Source organism: Pangasianodon hypophthalmus, chromosome 6, assembly GCF_027358585.1.
Source record: "Pangasianodon hypophthalmus isolate fPanHyp1 chromosome 6, fPanHyp1.pri, whole genome shotgun sequence".
Lineage (NCBI taxonomy): Eukaryota > Metazoa > Chordata > Actinopteri > Siluriformes > Pangasiidae > Pangasianodon > Pangasianodon hypophthalmus.
Window position 1 is genome coordinate 2,493,303 of NC_069715.1, and position 20,561 is coordinate 2,513,863.

General features: G+C 40.2%; 1 protein-coding gene across 4 annotated transcripts in view; it reads left to right on the forward strand.

Moving 5' to 3' along the window:
• The window catches only part of LOC113534663 (protein unc-13 homolog C), a 187,428-nt gene that overhangs the window by 38,587 nt on the left and 128,280 nt on the right, over positions 1-20,561 (forward strand). For all 4 annotated transcript variants that reach the window (XM_053234714.1, XM_053234713.1, XM_026927613.3 and 1 more), the window contains 5 exons: positions 360-587; positions 3,835-3,976; positions 15,017-15,186; positions 16,565-16,680; positions 16,857-17,020. In XM_053234714.1, coding sequence (XP_053090689.1) covers positions 360-587; positions 3,835-3,976; positions 15,017-15,186; positions 16,565-16,680; positions 16,857-17,020 — 820 coding nt within the window. The remainder of the gene's footprint in view (positions 1-359; positions 588-3,834; positions 3,977-15,016; positions 15,187-16,564; positions 16,681-16,856; positions 17,021-20,561) is intronic.

A 20,561-nucleotide genomic window follows, 5' to 3' on the forward strand; every position in this document is an offset into this window, starting at 1 on the left:
GACAAGCTGCATTTTTTATCTTATTAACTTCGAAAGAGAGAGAAAAGAGAGGCTGGTGAGGGAATGTCTGTTTATAGCTGCTATAACATAAGTGAGAACAGGAACTAACTTTTTGTTCACAGCATTATATGTAGGAATAAACAGATAAAAAGTATGGCAGGGTTATTTGATGAAATAAAATTCTAATCATTAGCGAATTGCTGTGGTATAAGAGGAATAAAACACTTGAGGATGTGCTGTTATAGGATACTAATCAACTTCACATCACCCTGTTTTAGTATAATAGTGTTTTATTTCTTCTATATAAAGGTGTCAAAAGAAAACTCTTAAGGTGTGTTCCTCTGTTCTTTCTGATCTAGGCGCAGTCGAGAAAAGCTCCAAGCACGGCGCTGAGGATAAGACCCAGAACATCATCATGGCCATGAAGGAAAGGATGAAGATCCGTGAGAAGAACCGGCCCGAAGTGTTCGAGCTCATCCAGGACATGTTCCAGCTCTCCAAAGAAGACTTCAGCACTCACCTAAAGAGCGCCAAACAGGCCGTGCTCGAGGGGACGTCCAAATGGTCAGCCAAGATCGCCATCACTGGTCAGTCGGTACAACTTTTAATGGCGTATTTATATATTTAGTCATAAATAGAACTTGACATATTGACTTTTATATCTAGTGTAGTGTATTAGTATAGTGTGGGTCATATTAACACACGACACAATCCCCAGCTGGTTACCATCATATGACTGGCGAGAGCTGGCTGATGGCTGGAAATTGGCCAAGACCAAATAAGGGAGAAAATGAGGGAAAATCAATGGTGTAAAAAACCAAATAGATCCAGTGAGTGGCAGCTCATGAGTTGATGAGAGAGGTCAGAGGAGAATGGCCAGACAGGTTTAAGCTGAAAGGAAGGCTACGGTAACTTGAATAGCCGCTCTTTACAGCTGTGGTGAGGGGAAAAGCATCTCAGAAAGCCACGTCAGGTTCCACTCCTGTCAGCCAAGAACAGGAACCCGAGGCTATGGTGGGCACAGACTCACCCAAACTGGACAGATGAAGATTAGAAAAAGACGACAGGTGATGTGTGTCCAGTTTTCAGCTGTTCAGTTTTATCTAGAGATATTCAAACCAGCATCTGGCACCAACAGCCATGCCAAGGTCGAAGTCACTGAGATCACTTTTATTCCCCATTCTGATGTTTCACGTGAACATTAGCTTTGTTTATATATGATACATATTTAGTCCTTCAGTCCTATAAGCTTACAAATCCTCATCTTTTCAAATGTACAGGAAATGGGTCATGTCAGACAGCCTCTGATATTTTGGTCTCTTTTGTTTACAGTTTATCCACTTTCACACAGACGAATTCATTTCGCAGTTCTGGTCTCAGCATGCTGTTGTTCTGCTGCATTGAACTGAAAAACCTGATAGCTCCTGTTTTTTTCAGCAGAGAGGAGAGAGGAACCTAATTATCAGTGGGCTCACAGACCAGGCTAGCAACAGTGTATCACTGTATGTTTGTCAGCACCGATGATTTTTTTCTCGACTTTGTAGATTCTTGCCAAGTTTACACTTCTGCAGAAGTGTCGATATGAAATAGAGCAGGAAAGAAAGAGAGAGAGAGAGAGAGTAAATAACACACTCCTGGTTTAAATGATCTCTCCAGCTGAATTGAATCCTTCTTTATTTAGAATGCGTTCATTTATTTATTAATCATATGATAAAGTTGCAGGTGTATTTTTGTCGATCCTGCCTCAGTTCCAGGACAACACCTCCACCCTATCTAGGGTTCAGTATTATTGTTCACTTTTAACTGGATGGGATTTGTAGAGTCCAGGAAGTCTGAGAGCTGCAAAACCCAATGTACTGTATATCCTTGCAGAAATAAAGAAAAAAAACAAATCAGCACTTCTGTACAAATCCTTCTCTTATCCGTTATACACACTCACTCACAGATAGATGTAAGTCAGCAACACTTTTTTGTTGAGCTAATAGTGGTTGTAGTTGGGGCTGTGGGAATCGATACCAGTCTCGAGATGCTTTGGCTTCTAGAAAAGAGCCTAATCATTGGTGCAATACGGGAATGAAGCAGAGGCTTGGCTCAAAAAAATGGATTTGATAGTCTCGATCTTGACTCACTCTCGCTTTCATTTGGACTTGATCTTGGTTTGGCCTTGACCACATCAAGTCTCAGTCTTGAATCGATCTTGGCTAGTCCTGGTCTTGGACTTGTCTTTAGACTTGAAGATGTCGGTCTTGATTACAGCTGTTGTGCTAGTGCAGTGGTTAGGGTTCTGGGCTCCTTAAAACCCTCAGCATACTTCATTTTTTTCAAAATGAGGAACAGTGAACATGGAACCTAGTCTCAGAAACAAAGAGTACTAAGGCTCAGTTTTATAGACATAAAGCACTATAAAATTTCACAAGAAACAAAAATAAATAAATAAATAAACCACAGGATATAAATAGCTAAAACAAAACAGGTGAACATAATCGGTTCATAGGACCAAATCCAAAATAAAGGTATATGGCACAACAAACAAAAGCACAATTCAGCCGTCGCTATGGAAACCGTGACACTGCTTCTGATTTTCTCAGGAAGACATGTTGTTAATGTATGTGAATTAATTTGATCAGTAAAGCTGAAGCTGAAGTTCTGACATAGAAATATTCCAGGATTCTTAGCATTGTGTGTTGGATAGACTGTGAAGCGGTCTTTCTTTCTTTCTTGTTTTCATTTCATGTTCTTTCTTTCTTCTTTCTTGTCCAAAAGCCAGTCTGATACTTTGTCTAGACTCGGCAGGTGGACGAAAGGAAACAAATGTGTTTCATAAGCGTAGCAGCGTTAGGAGAAGTCATGTGATCAGATCACTGAACCTTGTAATTTAATATATAATAAGAACAGGAGTGGAGCGAGAACCGAGCACCGATCCCTGAGGAACTCCTGTAGTGAGGATGTGATGTAATGAAACTGAACCTCTCCAGGCTACATGGAAGTCTTTCACTTTCTCAGATGTCTAGCTCCTCAAAAATGTATTTGGATCTCAGTTTTAAATCAGGGCTTTTTGAATAAAAAGGATGAGTCACATTTTGGGATAAATTTTGGTAACTGCTCAAATGAAAATGTTTTTTGGTAGACAGCTCAGACTTTCCCCTTCTCTGTCTCCACCTTGGAGGCTTTTTTTCTGGTCAGATTTGGTGACATTGTGATGATTTCTGTGGCTCTCTCAGCCCAAGGATAAATGGACGCTGAATAATTCATCATCTGGCTCATTCATTTTTAATCGCAGAGTGCTCTTAGTCCCTTTAAGGTGCCATGAGAAATACGACAGAGACAGCAAGCTGTGCTGGAGGAGGATCTTCTGAAGCTCTCGTGCATTATCAACACTCACTTTGAACCTGGTTGTATCTGTAGCTTCAGAGAGTGTTTTTATAAAAGATCATGTAGCCTAAACAGTATCAAAAGTTTGGAGTTAGTCAATAAACAGAGAAAAAAATCTTACGAGGATGTTCCATATGACTCAGGTTCATGCTAGCAAGTGGGGAGTCACTCATGCCTCTTGCAGTTTGTCTCTCGTGGGCGTGGTAGTAGGCGAAATGTACAGCCTACAGCCCACTATACATTTTATACACACCACACACCACCATAAGGTCACACCTAATCTCCATAGGCTTGAGGAATTCTCAATTCAGATTCTTTGTTTCTAGAATTGTTGCTCTGTGTCATACACATACGTAGAAAATGAACACTGTCTGTCATTTTATCACTTGCTAGTGTGAGTGTAGGGTTAGAATTGTGAGTAATATCTCCTTTTGTCTTCTTCTTCTTTTTCTTTTCCTCTAGTCATGTGTGCTCAAGGTCTGCAGGCTAAGGATAAGACAGGCTCGAGTGACCCGTACGTCACCGTCCAAGTGGGTAAAACCAAGCGCAGGACCAAGACGATCTTCGGCAACCTGAACCCCATCTGGGACGAGAAGTTCCTCTTGTGAGTTCATTCACTTCCTGTATTTACTACCAATCACATGACACTGCTTATCCAATCAGAACATATACAAGAAATGTAAAGTGTCTGTCAGTCTTACTAAAGGAGGTGTGGCCTCTGTATCTATCAGTTTCTCTAAAGGAGGCGTGGCCTCTGTTTCTGTCATTTTCACTAAAGGAGGCGTGGCCTCTGTATATGTCAGTTTCACTAAAGGAGGCGTGGCCTCTGTATCTGTCAGTTTCACTAAAGAAGGAGTGGCCTCTGTATCTGTCAGTTTCACTAAAGGAGGAGTGGCCTCTGTTTCTGTCATTTTCACTAAAGGAGGAGTGGCCTCTGTTTCTGTCATTTTCACTAAAGGAGGAGTGGCCTCTGTTTATGTCAGTTTCACTAAAGGAGGAGTGGCCTCTGTTTATGTCAGTTTCACTAAAGGAGGCGTGGCCTCTGTATATGTCAGTTTCACTAAAGGAGGCGTGGCCTCTGTATATGTCAGTTTCACTAAAGGAGGAGTGGCCTCTGTTTCTGTCAGTTTCACTAAAGGAGGAGTGGCCTCTGTATATGTCAGTTTCACTAAAGGAGGCGTGGCCTCTGTATATGTCAGTTTCACTAAAGGAGGAGTGGCCTCTGTTTCTGTCAGTTTCACTAAAGGAGGAGTGGCCTCTGTATATGTCAGTTTCACTAAAGGAGGCGTGGCCTCTGTATCTGTCAGTTTCACTAAAGGAGGAGTGGCCTCTGTATCTGTCAGTTTCACTAAAGGAGGAGTGGCCTCTGTTTCTGTCATTTTCACTAAAGGAGGAGTGGCCTCTGTATATGTCAGTTTCACTAAAGGAGGTGTGGCCTCTGTTTCTGTCAGTTTCACTAAAAGAGGCATGGCCTCTGTATATGTCAGTTTCACTAAAGGAGGAGTGGCCTCTGTACCTGTCTGTTCCAGTAAAGGAGGAGTGGCCTCAGTATCTGTCTGTTCCAGTAAAGGAGGAGTGGCCTCTGTACCTGTCTGTTCCAGTAAAGGAGGTGTGGCCTCAGTATCTGTCTGTTCCAGTAAAGGAGGTGTGGCCTCTGTACCTGTCTGTTCCAGTAAAGGAGGTGTGGCCTCTGTACCTGTCTGTTCCAGTAAAGGAGGAGTGGCCTCTGTACCTGTCTGTTCCAGTAAAGGAGGTGTGGCCTCAGTATCTGTCTGTTCCAGTAAAGGAGGTGTGGCCTCTGTACCTGTCTGTTCCAGTAAAGGAGGTGTGGCCTCTGTACCTGTCTGTTCCAGTAAAGGAGGTGTGGCCTCAGTATCTGTCTGTTCCAGTAAAGGAGGTGTGGCCTCTGTACCTGTCTGTTCCAGTAAAGGAGGAGTGGCCTCTGTACCTGTCTGTTCCAGTAAAGGAGGAGTGGCCTCTGTACCTGTCTGTTCCAGTAAAGGAGGTGTGGCCTCTGTACCTGTCTGTTCCAGTAAAGGAGGCGTGGTCTCTGTACCTGTCAGTTCCAGTAAAGGAGGTGTGGCCTCTGTACCTGTCTGTTCCAGTAAAGGAGGTGTGGCCTCTGTACCTGTCTGTTCCAGTAAAGGAGGCGTGATCTCTGTACCTGTCAGTTCCAGTAAAGGAGGCGTGGTCTCTGTACCTGTCAGTTCTCGGAAAGGGAATTGTTGGCATTATTTTGATGGAGAAATACATCTCAAATAAATTCGCTCTCTCTGAATAAATACACAATTAATATAAGAGGCTCTTAGAGATCTGTGATAAGTCTATGCATTTATTTTTTAATCTTTCTAAAACATATAGATCTTTTACACACTAAGAATCTGAGTGTGATGTGATCGAGATTCATTCTTACACTCTCAGGTTTCTCCCTCGAGGCCAAAAGCCTCGCTTCTTTTCATATTCCCTGATGGGAAATGCAAATCACACGCCATCTCCCTCCACATCATTCCAGTGCTCTGTGTGTGTGTGTGTGTGTGTGTGTGTGCGTGTGTGTCACACATCTCCATTCAGAGCTATTAAATCCCCTCAGGCCTCAGAGAGGGCGGACAGCAGCGTCTCAGGATATGGAGCAGTGGCACTGGGCAATAAATATACAGTACATGTGTGTGTGTGTTTGTGTATGCATCTCATTTTACATATATTTAAAAACAGAAAATGAAAAAAGGAAATGTTTATAAATATAATATTTCCTCAATCATTCATACATCCAGTCGTGAAGGTTAACCACTTTTGTGTGTAAAGAGTTAAAAATACTCTGTCATCGTCTTCATGTGTATTTCCTCTACTGTCATGATTATTGATGTATTGAGGTCATCGCCAGTCGAGTGTCTGATGCAAGCAATTCTCCGGTATGTCAAAGTGGAATATATGAATGAATAAGCACACACACACACACACACACACACACACACACACAAGAAAAAGTCACACATGCATATTAACAAAGACAGAATTTTAAGTGTGAATCAAAAGAGTGAAAGTGAAACGAGGAGAGATTCATGTCAAGGAATTTCTTTTCCTCGTAATTATTATAATTTCTGTTAAAATTGCTGACCTTCAAATAAAAATGACATGAAGTAGTGACATAAAAGTGACACGTAGCGCTGTATTCAGAGTCGATTTAGTAAGCAGTTCAACAGAACCACAATATTTCACTGACAGATATGTTCTTTAGGGCTGTAAATGCACACGTAAATCTGTAATGCAATTTAAGAGCAATATTAAATCTAAAACAGGTGAGATTATAAAAAATAATAAATCATCTAAATCATTCACACATCTACAAAGCCCTGAATTTCTACATTTCATGTACAAATTTGACTGAGGAGAAAGACAGTCACATTAAAGGTAGAAAAAGATTTGAAATGATTTATTCACGTTTCATTTTTACACGTGCAATTATTACACATGTGTCTAGACTTTGATATCCACTGTATGTATGTCAATCTTTGCCTTCTTCACTTTTGCATAGTGTTGTATTAGTTAAATCTGTATTTGTTTAACTGACTTTTATTTTTATGCTACTTTGCATCCCATTTTACACCAGGCTTCACCCATAACACGTGATCTGCATTGCATCAGATTGCATTTTTTTAATCCCTTGTTTATATTTTGGGCCTGAAAGCAGGTGTCTGGTTTAAAAAGTGAGGATCTCCTGCTTCTACTTAAAAACACTTGGCCTGAATGGTGAGCAGGAAATTCCCAAGATCTGAACGATCCAATCACAAAATCAACTCCAACACATGCGGAACAGAATACGGGGAATATGAATTGCGTACCATTCGACATATGCTTTGTACATTAGTTTCTGGATTATGTCGGGAACTCTGAATACAGCTTTTTAAGAAAAGATCACCAATAGAAGTTCACGTCAGATAAGATAAATGACTCAAAGCTTATACAGCAAACAATATATGCTGAGTATGAAGAGAGAAGAATCGCAAGGTTTACTGGGATTAAATGTAAAATCACACATTTGGGGAAAACAAATTCTTTTTATTTTTCAACTTAATTTGCTGAAAAAATTGGCATTTACAGCAAAGAGCAAAGAAACACAAACAAAGTATTGTGAGTTCTACAAGAAATAAATCAAGCCTTGACATAAATAATTGTAGATAAATAGCCACAATTACATACTGTCAGTTTGCGTAGAGTAACTAGCTAGCATTGGTTTAATGCATTCAGAACGAAGACCTTCCATTTAAATGATTATCTAATCTACATTTTTCAGACTCTTCAATTTCTTTGAGCTTAAATGATGATCTGTTTTTATCCTGGAAGAAAAAGTAAGATGATCTGCTATAAAACATTTCAATGTTTTAAACCCATTAGTTGAAAAGCTATATGATCTCTTGGCCCAAACTTTTAACCCTTAACTGTTCATCTTAGTGGCTAGATTGTATTCTGATAAAGCCATCTGCCAAACGAAAGATAAACTCAAATAGAAAAAGATAAACAGAAGGAGATTATTGTTAGAGCAGATTTATCGGTTCTTCCATTACTGTCAGTACATCCCACACGCTCATCTGCTTTCATTTCTGTCTCTAATCCCCAGAGAAAATCTGATCTTTGGCTCTGAAATGGTGTTCTGTGTTTATCCCGCACTGCGAGAGAAATAAAACTCATTCCGCTTCAACTGTCATAAAGCCGCCGTCCTTAATCACAGGTGTTTTTAATTTCAAGTTTTAATGAAATCATTAATTGCTGCCAGGGCAGGAGGAGAGCAGTGAAGAGAAATAAATGAGCACACGAGAATGCAGCTGTTTTTCTTTTTAATTTTATCCCATCCATGTTGATTAGCTACAGCATGATCTCAAGTTAGTCAGTAAATTAGATTCGCTTTCCTACATGGCAAATCCACTTCAGAAGGACAGCGTTAGGGTTTGACATGCCAAGGCAGGATTTCAGTGTTTATAGTCAGGATTTCAGTGTTTATATTCAGCATTTCAGTGCTTATAGTCAGTATTTCAGTGCTTATAGTCAGGACTTCAGTGCTTATAGTCAGGACTTCAGTGCTTATAGTCAGGACTTCAGTGTTTATATTCAGCATTTCAGTGCTTATAGTCAGGATTTCAGTGCTTATAGTCAGGACTTCAGTGCTTATTGTCAGGATTTCGGTGCTTATAGTCAGTATTTCAGTGCTTATAGTCAGGATTTCAGTGTTTATAGTCAGGGTTTCAGTGCTTATAGTCAGCATTTCAGTGCTTATAGTCAGGATTTCAGTGCTTATAGTCAGGACTTCAGTGCTTATAGTCAGCATTTCAGTGTTTATAATCAGGGTTTCAGTGCTTATAGTCAGCATTTCAGTGCTTATAGTCAGGATTTCAGTGCTTATAGTCAGGATTTCAGTGCTTATAGTCAGCATTTCAGTGCTTATAGTCAGGATTTCAGTGTTTATAGTCAGGATTTCAGTGTTTATAGTCAGCATTTCGGTGCTTATAGTCAGGATTTCGGTGCTTATAGTCAGGATTTCAGTGCTTATAGTCAGGATTTCAGTGTTTATAATCAGGATTTCGGTGCTTATAGTCAGGATTTCGGTGCTTATAGTCAGGATTTCAGTGTTCATAATCAGGATTTCCTAACTCAAAATTCCTGCCAGATTCTCAAAAATTTCACTTATTTTCTTCTCTCACGCATGTGTATGTTGATGAATGCCAATCAGCTGTAAATTCTCAAGCACATTCATGGCCCATTTACATTTAGCCACACCCACAAAGCTCCATAAAATTCCTAAGAATGGTCTGCACTAAATCTTCCAGCTATTGAAGCATGTTATCTAGCACAGACACAGATGCAGATTTTCTCTTATTCTCACATTTTTTTGTCTTACTGTCTCTCTCTCCTTTTCTCTTTGCCTTTCTCAAAATTTTTCATCCTTTCCCTTTTTCCACATCTTTATGTCTATTTCGCTCTCATCTCAGAACAAAAGTGACATGTATTAGTATTGAAATGTTGTTGAAAAGGTAGAAGAGTTTACCCCCACCTTTAGGGCATGTGTCAGTGAGAATTGCATGTTTTCAGCACCACAGATTGAGACTAAAATCTCATTTTCAGCACCACGGACAACGACAAAGAAAGTCACCACGCACAGTGAACGTAGACATAAGCAGTGTCTGCAGTGGACAAGTCCAAAATGCAGATCAGAATCAAGGTCCTGATAAAGGAAACGGTTCAGGTGATCAACAAACAGATTAGGAAGAGGCTAAACCTGATAAACTAAATAAGGGTCAAACCCAGAACAGCATGAACACGATTAAAAAGGCTCAGCAATACCCCTTAGCGGTAAGCCAGGTGCGAGACGGCGCACTAAAACAGAGTTTGGCATGGGTACATATAGTTTACTGCTGATTAGAAACAGCTGAGTTGAGCTATCAGTCCAGTGAGGAGATGATCATGTGACTTATCTTGTAGTTTGTTGTTGAGCTAAGGATTCTGGGAAATGATGTTTGTGTTTACATGTGGAGCAGACAGAGCAGATGTGACTGTGTCAAGTAAGTGTATGCAAACTGAAATCAATTTTTTTTTTAAATGCAAATATATTAAATCTATTTTTCTGGACAAATTTTGGAAGGAATTTTGTGTTACGCCCCTCTGTGATTCCCACGGCAAAGAAAGCTATGTGCTCATGTTTTGATTTCTGTTTTAATCCTGTCTCCTCCCCTGTCCTGTCACTAGTCTCTTTTATCTACTGTGTTCACCTGTTCCATGTTAGAGCATTGATTAGCTTTCTCTTCCTTATTTGCTGAGTTTTTTTTATCTTTACTTTTTGGTTTGACCTTCACCTGTTGTTATGGATAATTCCTACTTAATGCCTGTTTAAATCTCCTCCACTATAGACACTTCCTGATTCATGGACTGCTCTTAACAAAACATGCACCAAGCACTCACACTTGCACGCTGCTTTTAACGGCACATTACAATTATTGAGGTTTGTAGATCAGTTTATTGGATATGAGAGCCAGTTTGCTAATGTTCGAGGTGTGAAGTGCAAACATTTGAGACAAGCATGTAATTAATAGCCTAAAATAAAGCAGTATCTAGAGAAGCCCAGGAGACTGACATGTTTACTATACATGTAAATGTGTACATGTAAAACAGCTGAGGAGGGTGAAGGAGGAAATCACTTATTATTGTTCCGTCAATGAGGAAAAGGGAGGATGTTGTGATCATGCTGTATGTCTGAGGTTGCACTTGCTCTTTACGAGCCTCATTTATAACACACGTGCAGAAGATGATCTGAGCTTTCGACTCAGGACCAACTGACCTGCTGGATTTCTGTACATTTAGATGATTTCTCATTCTGTTTTAACCTTTTTTCACTTTTTTAACAGCATTTCTTAAAGCATTAAAGTGCCAAAGCTTTCTGCCTTTCTCCCTCTTTCTCACTCTCTCTCTCTCTCTCTCTCTCTCTCTCTCGCTCTCTCACACACACTTTTCCTCATTTGTTTAGCTGAACATATTACCCCTAAATGAAATTAACATTTTAAATTAAAGTTAAATTAAACACAGTCCCTTTTATGTCATTTTTACTCAATTAATTCAGAATTCATTATATATTATGGCTGCGTGAGTTTTTCTAACTCATTATTTAAATGCAAGGCGACTGGGTTTAATATCTATTTAATGGACTGCAGAAAACTCAGGAGGGTTAAGAATGAGTCTGGGTTTTGGCCTGATTTTTCAGGCTCCCAGTTTTGTGTCGTCTGTTACTTCGGCGCTCCATCACTGATGACTGGACTGCATAATGAAACAAAGACACACATGAGCAACTACGGCTCCAATGTAATCATTTAATGGGTTAAATTAACTTTATGATGTCAATTTCATCAATCAATTATGCAGTTGTTCTTCCTGACATAAAGGAAATGTAAATCAATAAGGACAAATTGTCCACTACAGCACACTGTGCAGCGCACAGATGAGTGCTCAGTCAGCTTATCCTTCAAACCATCGTGTCTCTTTTTTCTATAGAGAACATCGAATTAACACAAACACTGACATTATTTTATTCATTTGGAAATCAAAATAGTGAATTAAAAGCGTGATAATATAGATTTTATCCTGCACACACGTTATGATTTCATGAATTTCAATTAGTATCTTGTGACTTTGTTAATTTGTGCGTAATTTGTGGATAAAAAAATTTAAAGTCTGTGATGGATCAAGTGCTATTCTATGCGCTGCTGAGTAATGTGGAGTGTGGAAGCCATTTTGTTAAATTAAACCAGTGATTAATGTGATAATTACAACTAGGACTATTCATGCAGTGCTATCTCATCAATCCACTGTATAATACAATCATATTAGTCATTTTAATTTTTATTGTTAAATTTCTTGCTTTTATGTTGCAGCATATTACTTTTGACAGCAAAGGAAAAAATACGCTTTTTTTCGTTTCTCCTTTTCAGTCCACATTTTCCATCCCTGATTGTTTTTTTTTTTCAGGGTTTAAATGCGAGTGTTTGTGTTTAGAGGCGGTGTGTTTAGATGATAGTGAAACATCCTGTTTTATCACCTTAACTATCCACTGAAACAGACAGAAAATCATGAAAATCCACTTAAACGTGCGCAATGTGACTGAATACACATAACTTTCCCCTTGTTAATCCTGAAATATACGTATAACTTAAATCTGAATAGAAATAGAAATGTAAAGGTTTCGAAGTACAGCTTGTTCAGTCTTTATCTTCAGTGGACGCTTTTCCACTTGTGTGCGGTTGATTAAGAGCATCGTGTTTTTGGCTAAGGGGGAAACTACTTGTTCATCAGTGAGGCTTTCCTCTCTCTGTTTTTTTCTCTCTCTCAATCTGTTTCTCTCTCTCTCTCTCTCTCTCTCCATCTGTTTTCATCTCCATCTCTGTCTCTCTCTCATTCTCACAGTCATTGGTGCTGAAATATGATGGCTGGTGAGAAACAACTAAAAAAGGCTCTATTTATTTCTCATTCTCAGCCTCTTTCTATTTTTTTCCTCTTTCTAAGCATTTCTAATCACATCTCTTTTTATCTATGATGCATTTCTTTCTATAAAAGAAGCCATCTGTCTCTTCATAGTTCACTCTCTGTAGTGGAAAACTCTCAGTTCATGAGTAACTTTCTGAAATATTACTTTTGCTGAGTTTGTGCCCGAGGTTTTCCCAAAGTCGTAATCTTTTATTATGGCAGCATGTTTCATAAAACAACCTGGCAACTAATAAAACAGAAGAAGCATGCTGCTCTTTTTCTGCATTTTGATGTTATCAAGTTACCCTTTTCTGACCTCTATGAGACCTTTACTTTCACATCAATTCAGTCGGTGATGTTGTTTATATAGCGCTTTTAATAATAACCACTGTCACAAACAGCTTTCCAGAAAACCTGTAAGACCTGGTGTCTCATCCAGGGTGTATTCCCACCTTATAGCATGTATTCCCGGGATAGACTCGGAATCCACTCTGAGCCTCACCAGCATCTTCTCATCATTAATTTTCTATAACAGCAGCTCTGACAGTAGTGCAGCTGCAAATCACAGCTTTATAGTAATGCTCTCGTTCTAATACGTTATCGTTTCTATAGCAACAGCTCATTCACAGGGACTCGTACTCCTGATGCTCCACACAAACAGATTCTAAAAATCATTGATACGGTGTTTTTTTGATAGTTTTCTATAAGGAGATGTTTATTTGTTTAACATTTATGGAAGGAGTCTCCAGTGTTATTGCTTTGTATCAGTCAGAGGTAAAGCTGTAACTCAAAGTTTTCCGACATCTTCAGGACAGAGGAGTTTGCAACCTGCCATTTCTCAGTAACATGACAAGCTTACAGGCGAAAAAAGAGGTGTGAGGGAACAAAGTTTCTGTAATGAAAGTGAGAACAGGAACTAATTTAGACAACATTAAATGTATATGTAAATGGATAAAAAATATGCAATTGTAATCATTGGCAAATAGCTGTGGTGTAAGAGGAATAAAACATTTCACGACATGTTGTTATTGGAAAATAATCAACATCAAGGTGGTAACATTAACCCCGTCGGTGGTTATTTTTCTATAACCGCACATCACATCACATCACATCACAGAGTGTTTTATTCCTTACTGGAGGCTCCTGTTTGATGGGAGGTGTATTATTGCTGGCTGGATTTGTGTCCATGTGATAAAGGCAGAGGTTTGTCTCTGTAGTGATTAGCCAGCGTGCTCCTGGGGAAAGGTTAGTTTTGACAGGAAACATAATTCTAAAGTTCCTCCTTCTCCACTGATTCATCAGACTGGCTGTTATGGACTCTCGGCTGCTCCAGACTTCATTCATCTCCATCTTGTACTAGTGAGTGTGTGTGACTGGAGTGGTGCTGTAACCCTGAAGACGTTCCACCATCAATCGAAGAAACTCCTGGAAGAAGATTTAAACACAAGTCCAGACTCAGAGACTCGGTGCTGCGCAACAGTGACACTGACCTGGATCACTGACAACCGTCTCGTACATCATTGTAAATGCGGTGGTGTAGCGGGCAGCTACACCTGCTCACAGCTCCAGCGTTCCAGGTTCAGCCCTGAGCTCGGGTTACTGCCTGTGAGGAGGTGTGCATGTTCTCCTCATGCCCACGTGGGTTTCCTCCAGGTTCTTCGGTTTCCCTCTAGCTCCCAAAAAACATGCTGGTGAATGGATTAGCTACGCTAAACTGCCCCTAGGTGTGTGTATTGCATGTGTGAGTGGGTGTGTGGTCCCCTAACCCCTGACGGCCCATCCAGGGTGTATTCCTGCCTCACGTCCAGCGTTCCTCGGATTGACTCCTGATCCACCGTGACTCTGACCAGGATAAAGCCTTTACCATCATTCAGTAATCTTCAATTAAATGTTTTTACTTTCTGAAGTACAGAAAGCTCTCAATTCATTTCATTTATTATGTTTATTGAATTATTCTGCTTATACTCCATTTTATTTTTTATGTATTTTGTTTATTATATCCTCTTTTATATTTATTTTTATAATATAACCATCTAATATTTTATCAGTTACTCTACAAATTCATTAGTAATAATCAATTTTTGTTTAATAATTATTTAAAACGGTAATAATACATTTAACACTTGAATAATAATATTATAATGTTGATATAATAATATTTAGTTTCACTACATTTTTATCCTTGAGCAATTTATTATTATTATTATTATTATTATTATTATTATTATGATACATCTTTCCAAACTCCCACTGGTGCTATTTTCAGATTATTTTTTGGAAGAGTGTTTTTTACTTTATTGCTAAAGGCAACTAGATTCTTAACCTATTTAACTGCTTTTATGGCTCACTATCCTCTATTCCATTGTGACTCATGCATCGTGCGTGCATGTGTGTGTGTGTGTGTGTGTGTGTGTGTGTGTGTGTGTGTGTGTGCGTGTGCGTGTGTGTGTGCGTGTGTGTGTGTGTGTGTGTGTGGCCCCAAGAGAGCAATCTGTTTGGAGATGCACTGGACCATATGACCTTTAGAATCATTTGGCAAAGCAACTGTACTCGCAGTGTGTGTGTGTGTGTGTGTGTGTGTGTGTGTGCATCCATGCATAACTGCACATTTTTTTTACACACTTCTTTCTCTTCTATGTTCCAGCGAGTGCCACAACGCTACGGATCGTATAAAAGTGCGAGTGTGGGACGAAGATGACGACATCAAATCTCGTGTCAAGCAGCATTTCAAAAAGGAGTCTGATGACTTCCTGGGACAAACCATCATCGAAGTGCGCATGCTGAGTGGAGAGATGGATGTGTGGTACAACCTCGGTACGATTCTCACACACACACACACACACACACACACACAGGTTGGAGTTTCTTTGTGCCCCTAAAAGCCCACTCAGTCCCACACTAACACTAATTAAATAAAAAACCTTTACTGTCACAGAGAAATGGCAAAGAGATAAAACACATTACAGTTTTAAATACATCACAGAATAAAAAGGATGACATTAAATATAAAATCACACTGCACACACACACACACACACGGGGTTTAGTTCGCTGATCTTTTGCAGTTTGTTTAAAACAGACTCTTTCAGAGGATCGCTCTTGGCCTTCAGGAGTTTATCAGAACAGTGTAGAAATAATTTTCTCAGGACTTAACCTTGTATTAAAGCTTTTTTATATAAAATATTTTTGTAATTCTGTTAGCCGAGACATGCTTCACGGATGTGATAGACTTTCATAACTTGTTAAAGTTTTTTTTTTCTGTTTATTTAGTTCAATCAAATACACATCCAATCAGCTAAATTCATACCAGGGTCCAGTTACATAAAATTCCTTATTTAGAAAAGTCTGAATAAGCAACTAACACGACTTAACAGCAACATCAGATACTCTTTAATGCAGCACTGAACTACAGCCAGGGTTTTTTTGTTTGTTTTATATACAGTACTGTGCAGTTAGTTAGTTCAAACTTTGTTATAGATGTTTATTTTCTGATTTCTACATTATTGATTCAGTACAAAAACACTTTAGATTCCAAACATTAGTTTTCCAGCACAAAATGAAATGTTCCAGAAAAATGTTTGTATGTCAGTAAAGAAAGCAGCAGATTCCATAAGAGACACTTTTCAGATAAAAACAGAATGAAGGCTGCTGGGTTTCGCTGCAGAAATAAGAAGCGAGTCGACAGTCAAAGTCTCCAGAAGAACTGTGGCTGCTTCTGCAAGATGCTCAGTAACACTTCCAGCTCATTTCCTTATAAAACTGCACACACTGCACCTCAGATACTGCTTTATTTTAAAGTGAAGGATCGTCACACCAAATTTATTTATTACTGTTTACTGCTCTTTATAGTATTTTTTTAAAATGTAGAAACATTTAATTTGATTATATTTGAAGGCATCTTTGCTCTACAGCATTTCTTTGCATGTGCCTAAGACTTTTGCACAGTACTATAGATAGATAGATAGACAGATAGATAGATAGATAGATAGATAGATAGATAGATAGATAGATATAGATATAGATAGATAGACAGATAGATATAGATATAGATATAGATATATATATATGTATATTGATCGGTTCAGCTACAGAAGTACTAAGTGCTCATTTTGGTTCCAGTTGGTGTCTCTGCTTTTCTGGACCCCGGGTATGATTTTATTTTTGTCCAATCTCTCTCTTTCTGTCCCTCCAGAGAAAAGAACGGATAAGTCGATGGTGTCGGGGGCGATCAGGCTGAAGATCAGTGTGGAGATGAAGGGCGAGGAGAAGGTGGCTCCTCCACACGGGCAGTACACATGTTTACATGAGGTGAGTCAGTGTTGTGAGTCAGTGTTGTGAGTCAGTGTGGTGCAGTGTGTGTACCTGCACAGGTAATTTACACACCTGGAATCGTAGATGTGTATACCTGTCCAGGTGATCTCTGCTGTTCTGTGCATCATAAAAACATGACGTGTGTGTGTGTGTGCGTGTGTGTGTGTGCACAGAACCTGTTCCACTACCTGACCGAGGTGAAGAATAACGGAGCCGTGAAGATTCCCGAGGTGAAAGGTGACGAGGCGTGGAAGGTTTACTTTGATGATGTTTCTCAGGAGATTGTGGACGAGTTCGCCATGCGCTTCGGAGTGGAGTCCATTTACCAGGCCATGACGTGAGTGTGTACATCAGTACAGCTCGCTTATATACCGCGAAAATGTGTGTGTGTGTGTGTGTGTGTGTGTGTGTGGGTGTACCTGTCCGGGTGAATTACACAGCTGTGACTGTGTGTGTGTGCTTGTCCAGGTGAATTATACAGGTGTGACTGTGTGTGTGTGTGTGTGTGTGTGTGTTTACCTGTCCATTTGAATTGTACAGGTGTGTCTGTGTGTGTGTGTGTGTGCTTGTTCAGGTGAATTATACAGCTGTGTGAGTGTGTGTGTGTGTGTGTGTGCATATACTACAACAGATGATTTGAACACTTGTGTGTGTGTGTTGCCATCCAGATGATAAGTGTGTGTATACCAGTACATGTGATTTGCTCACCTGAAAATGTATGTGTGTAAGATTAATTGTAGATCAGGAATCTTGTGCTTCATGAATTTAACACACCTGGAAATTTGTTATCTGCCTGGTAGTGTGAGTGTGTGTACCTGGAAACATCAGTGTGTGGTATTTACCTGTCCTGGTAAATAACACACCTGCAGAAGTAAGTGTACACCATTACAGCTTATGGCAAGTGTGTGTGTGTGTGTGTGTGTGTGTGTGCAGGTGAATTACAAACCTGTGAAAGTGTGTGTGTGTGTGCTATTCACACACTTGGGCTTTGCTTTTGTGACTTTAACATTTGCGTTGTACAAATAAAAACAGCGATGTTAGTACAAATATTAATTTTACTTTAATGGAATGTGGGAATATATTTAATTTCACCACCATAACTGCAGAATATCACTAGCTTGAAGTATTGTGTACGAGACTCAACCCTCCTGTGACCAGTGTGATTGATGAGTACAGACTGTGCTCTCTCTCTTTCTCTCTCTCTATCTCTCTCTCTCTACCTTTCCGCAGTCATCGCTAGATGTTTGCAGCATCTACTTCCTGTCTCCCTTAACACCAAACCTTCCACACATCTTCGACTACAAGTTACAGGATGTAAAAGTTGTTAAAAGTTTCTCTGGCTATATCGATTGAAATCTCCCCGCATGAGCTTGACCTTTTTAACCCATTTGAAGTCTAACAGAGTGAGTTTAGGGATTACAGTGAGAAGAGCGAAAGTACCGCAATGCAACAAGAATGTCTTCAGGGAAATATACCCTTCATCCTGTACGTGCTGTGTCCTGCGCTGACTTCTAGTGAACAGGCCACGGAACAGCTGCGCGGAACATTTTCCATTCAAACTCCATACACCATTAAAGCCGAGTCAATCACTGTCAGAGGCAGAGCAGCAGAAAGACGAGAACCATCGAGTCACAGCAGCTTCCTGGAAGATGGGTTCTCTTTATGTAGACCATTCCAATGGGAATTCCCGAGACTTCCTCAACCATCCTCTAGTCCTTCTTCCTGCACTTCTCAGTGTGTTCTTAGGGTCACTGCTGAGACGTTATCATTAATTAAAGCTTAAACAGACACTTTCCTGATGAGCTCATTTGAAGAAACACAGCTTTGTTTGTGGTGCATGATGGGACAGGTTCATTTTTTCAACTAAAGTGTCCATCGCTTCCCATCTCCTTATTTGCTGGGATAGACTCCCGAGCCAGGATAGTTACTCTGACCAGGATAAAGCGCTTACTGAAGATAGAGGAATGAAATTATTCATCTTTCGTGATAAGAAAAATTTAGCATCATTTGATTAGCTAAGCTAGCCAGCTATCTGTAATGCTTGAGTGTTTGGTGAGGTTTTACTAGAATAATCAGGAAGCTGGTGTATATAGTACAAACACATGTATATTAATTTTACTTTAACAGCTATGCAGAAAATGGTGCACGTCTCTTCAACATCTAGCATGAACTGAACAGAGTTATTTGCATAGCCAATGAGAGCTAGCATACATAGACTCCTAACAGATGATTGGCTTACAACCAGCATAAGAATACTACATTACCTAATCACAGAAGTTCGCTAATATCAGTGAGATATACTGTATATCTAGTAGCTATTTGGTGTTAAATGTTGTTTCTTGAAGTGCTTTTGATAAATGATTCTTTAGCCATTTCTCATGAAGACTTACTTCAAAGGTATAAAAGTTCTTTACAGTGAGAAATGAATAAAATTATAAAAAAAGAGAAGATAAAATAGCCTAGAAAACGTCTTCTGAAGATGTTGTACTATGAAATGTTTATGAAAGGAAATCCTCTGTTGTGGGATTTTATGTCGAACCCTTAAGGGACAGCATAAAGAACCCTCTAGAGCAGTAGATTTAACTGTTGTTGTTGTTGTTGTTGTTGTTTACTAGTTTACTAGTAAGCAGGTTAATGTTAGATAAACATATTTTATGATGTAATCAAACCAGAATCTAATTTTAAGAGCAAAACATTTTTGAGAAAAGTGCGTAATTACATACTTATGAATGGACATTAAATAAATAAATAAATAAATAAATAAATAAATAATGCCAAAGAAAGCCTTTCTGAAACAGTTATCTCGTGTGTATAAAGTGGTTCATGTGCTGGAGCATGTTTTGTGCTGAAAGCTGTTACATATACGGTTTTTAATGGCTTTTTAACGTGTCCCCTGCGTCCCTGCGTCCCCTGTGCCCCTGTGTCCCCTGTGCCCCTGTGCCCCTGTGTCCCCTGTGCCCCTGCGTCCCTGCGTCCCCTGTGCCCCTGTGCCCCTGTGTCCCCTGTGTTCCTGCCTCCCCTGTGTCCCTGCGTCCCCTGCATCCCCTGCGTCCATGCGTCCCCTGTGTCCCTGCGTCCATGCGTCCCCTGTGTCCCTGCGTCCCCTGTGTCCCTGTGTCCCCTGTGCCCCTGCGTCCATGCGTCCCCTGCGTCTCTGCGTCCCCTGTGTTCCTGCCTCCCCTGTGTCCCTGTGTCCCCTGCATCCCTGCGTCCCCTGCGTCCATGCGTCCCCTGTGTCCCTGCGTCCCCTGTGTCCCTGTGTCCCCTGTGCCCCTGCGTCCATGCGTCCCCTGCGTCTCTGCGTCCCCTGTGACCCTGCGTCCCCTGTGTCCCTGTGTCCCCTGCATCCCTGCGTCCATGTCCCCTGCGCCCCTGCGTCCCCTGCGTCCCCTGCGTCCCTGCGTCCCTGCTGTAAGTTATACAGATAGAAACGTATGCATTACTGACTGACGCAAGTCACAGCACCAAACATCAACTCGTTTCTCATTTCTTTCTAATGTCTATAATTCCACTGTACGTAGAATCCTGCTACACTTTAATGACTCCTGTGAGAATCATCAGCGTTATCACAAGCCCCCCAACCACCAGCTACAGGAGCAGAACCAGCACACAGACCAGACGGAGAGATATCAATACACAGAGAGAGAGAGAGAGAGAGAGAGAGACAGACTGACAAATGACTGGATAGAGATCCAGAATAGGAACCCTGTGGTGTTCTTTTCTCTCTTTTTGTTGTTATTTATTTATTTTTTATTTTTTTACTGTTTTTTACTCCATCCCACTATATTGCCCCTCAACTCTCTTTTTTGCTCTCCTTCACTCTCTCTCTCTGTCTTTCTCTCTCCTACTCTCTCATGTCTTTCTCTTTTCTTTTCTCT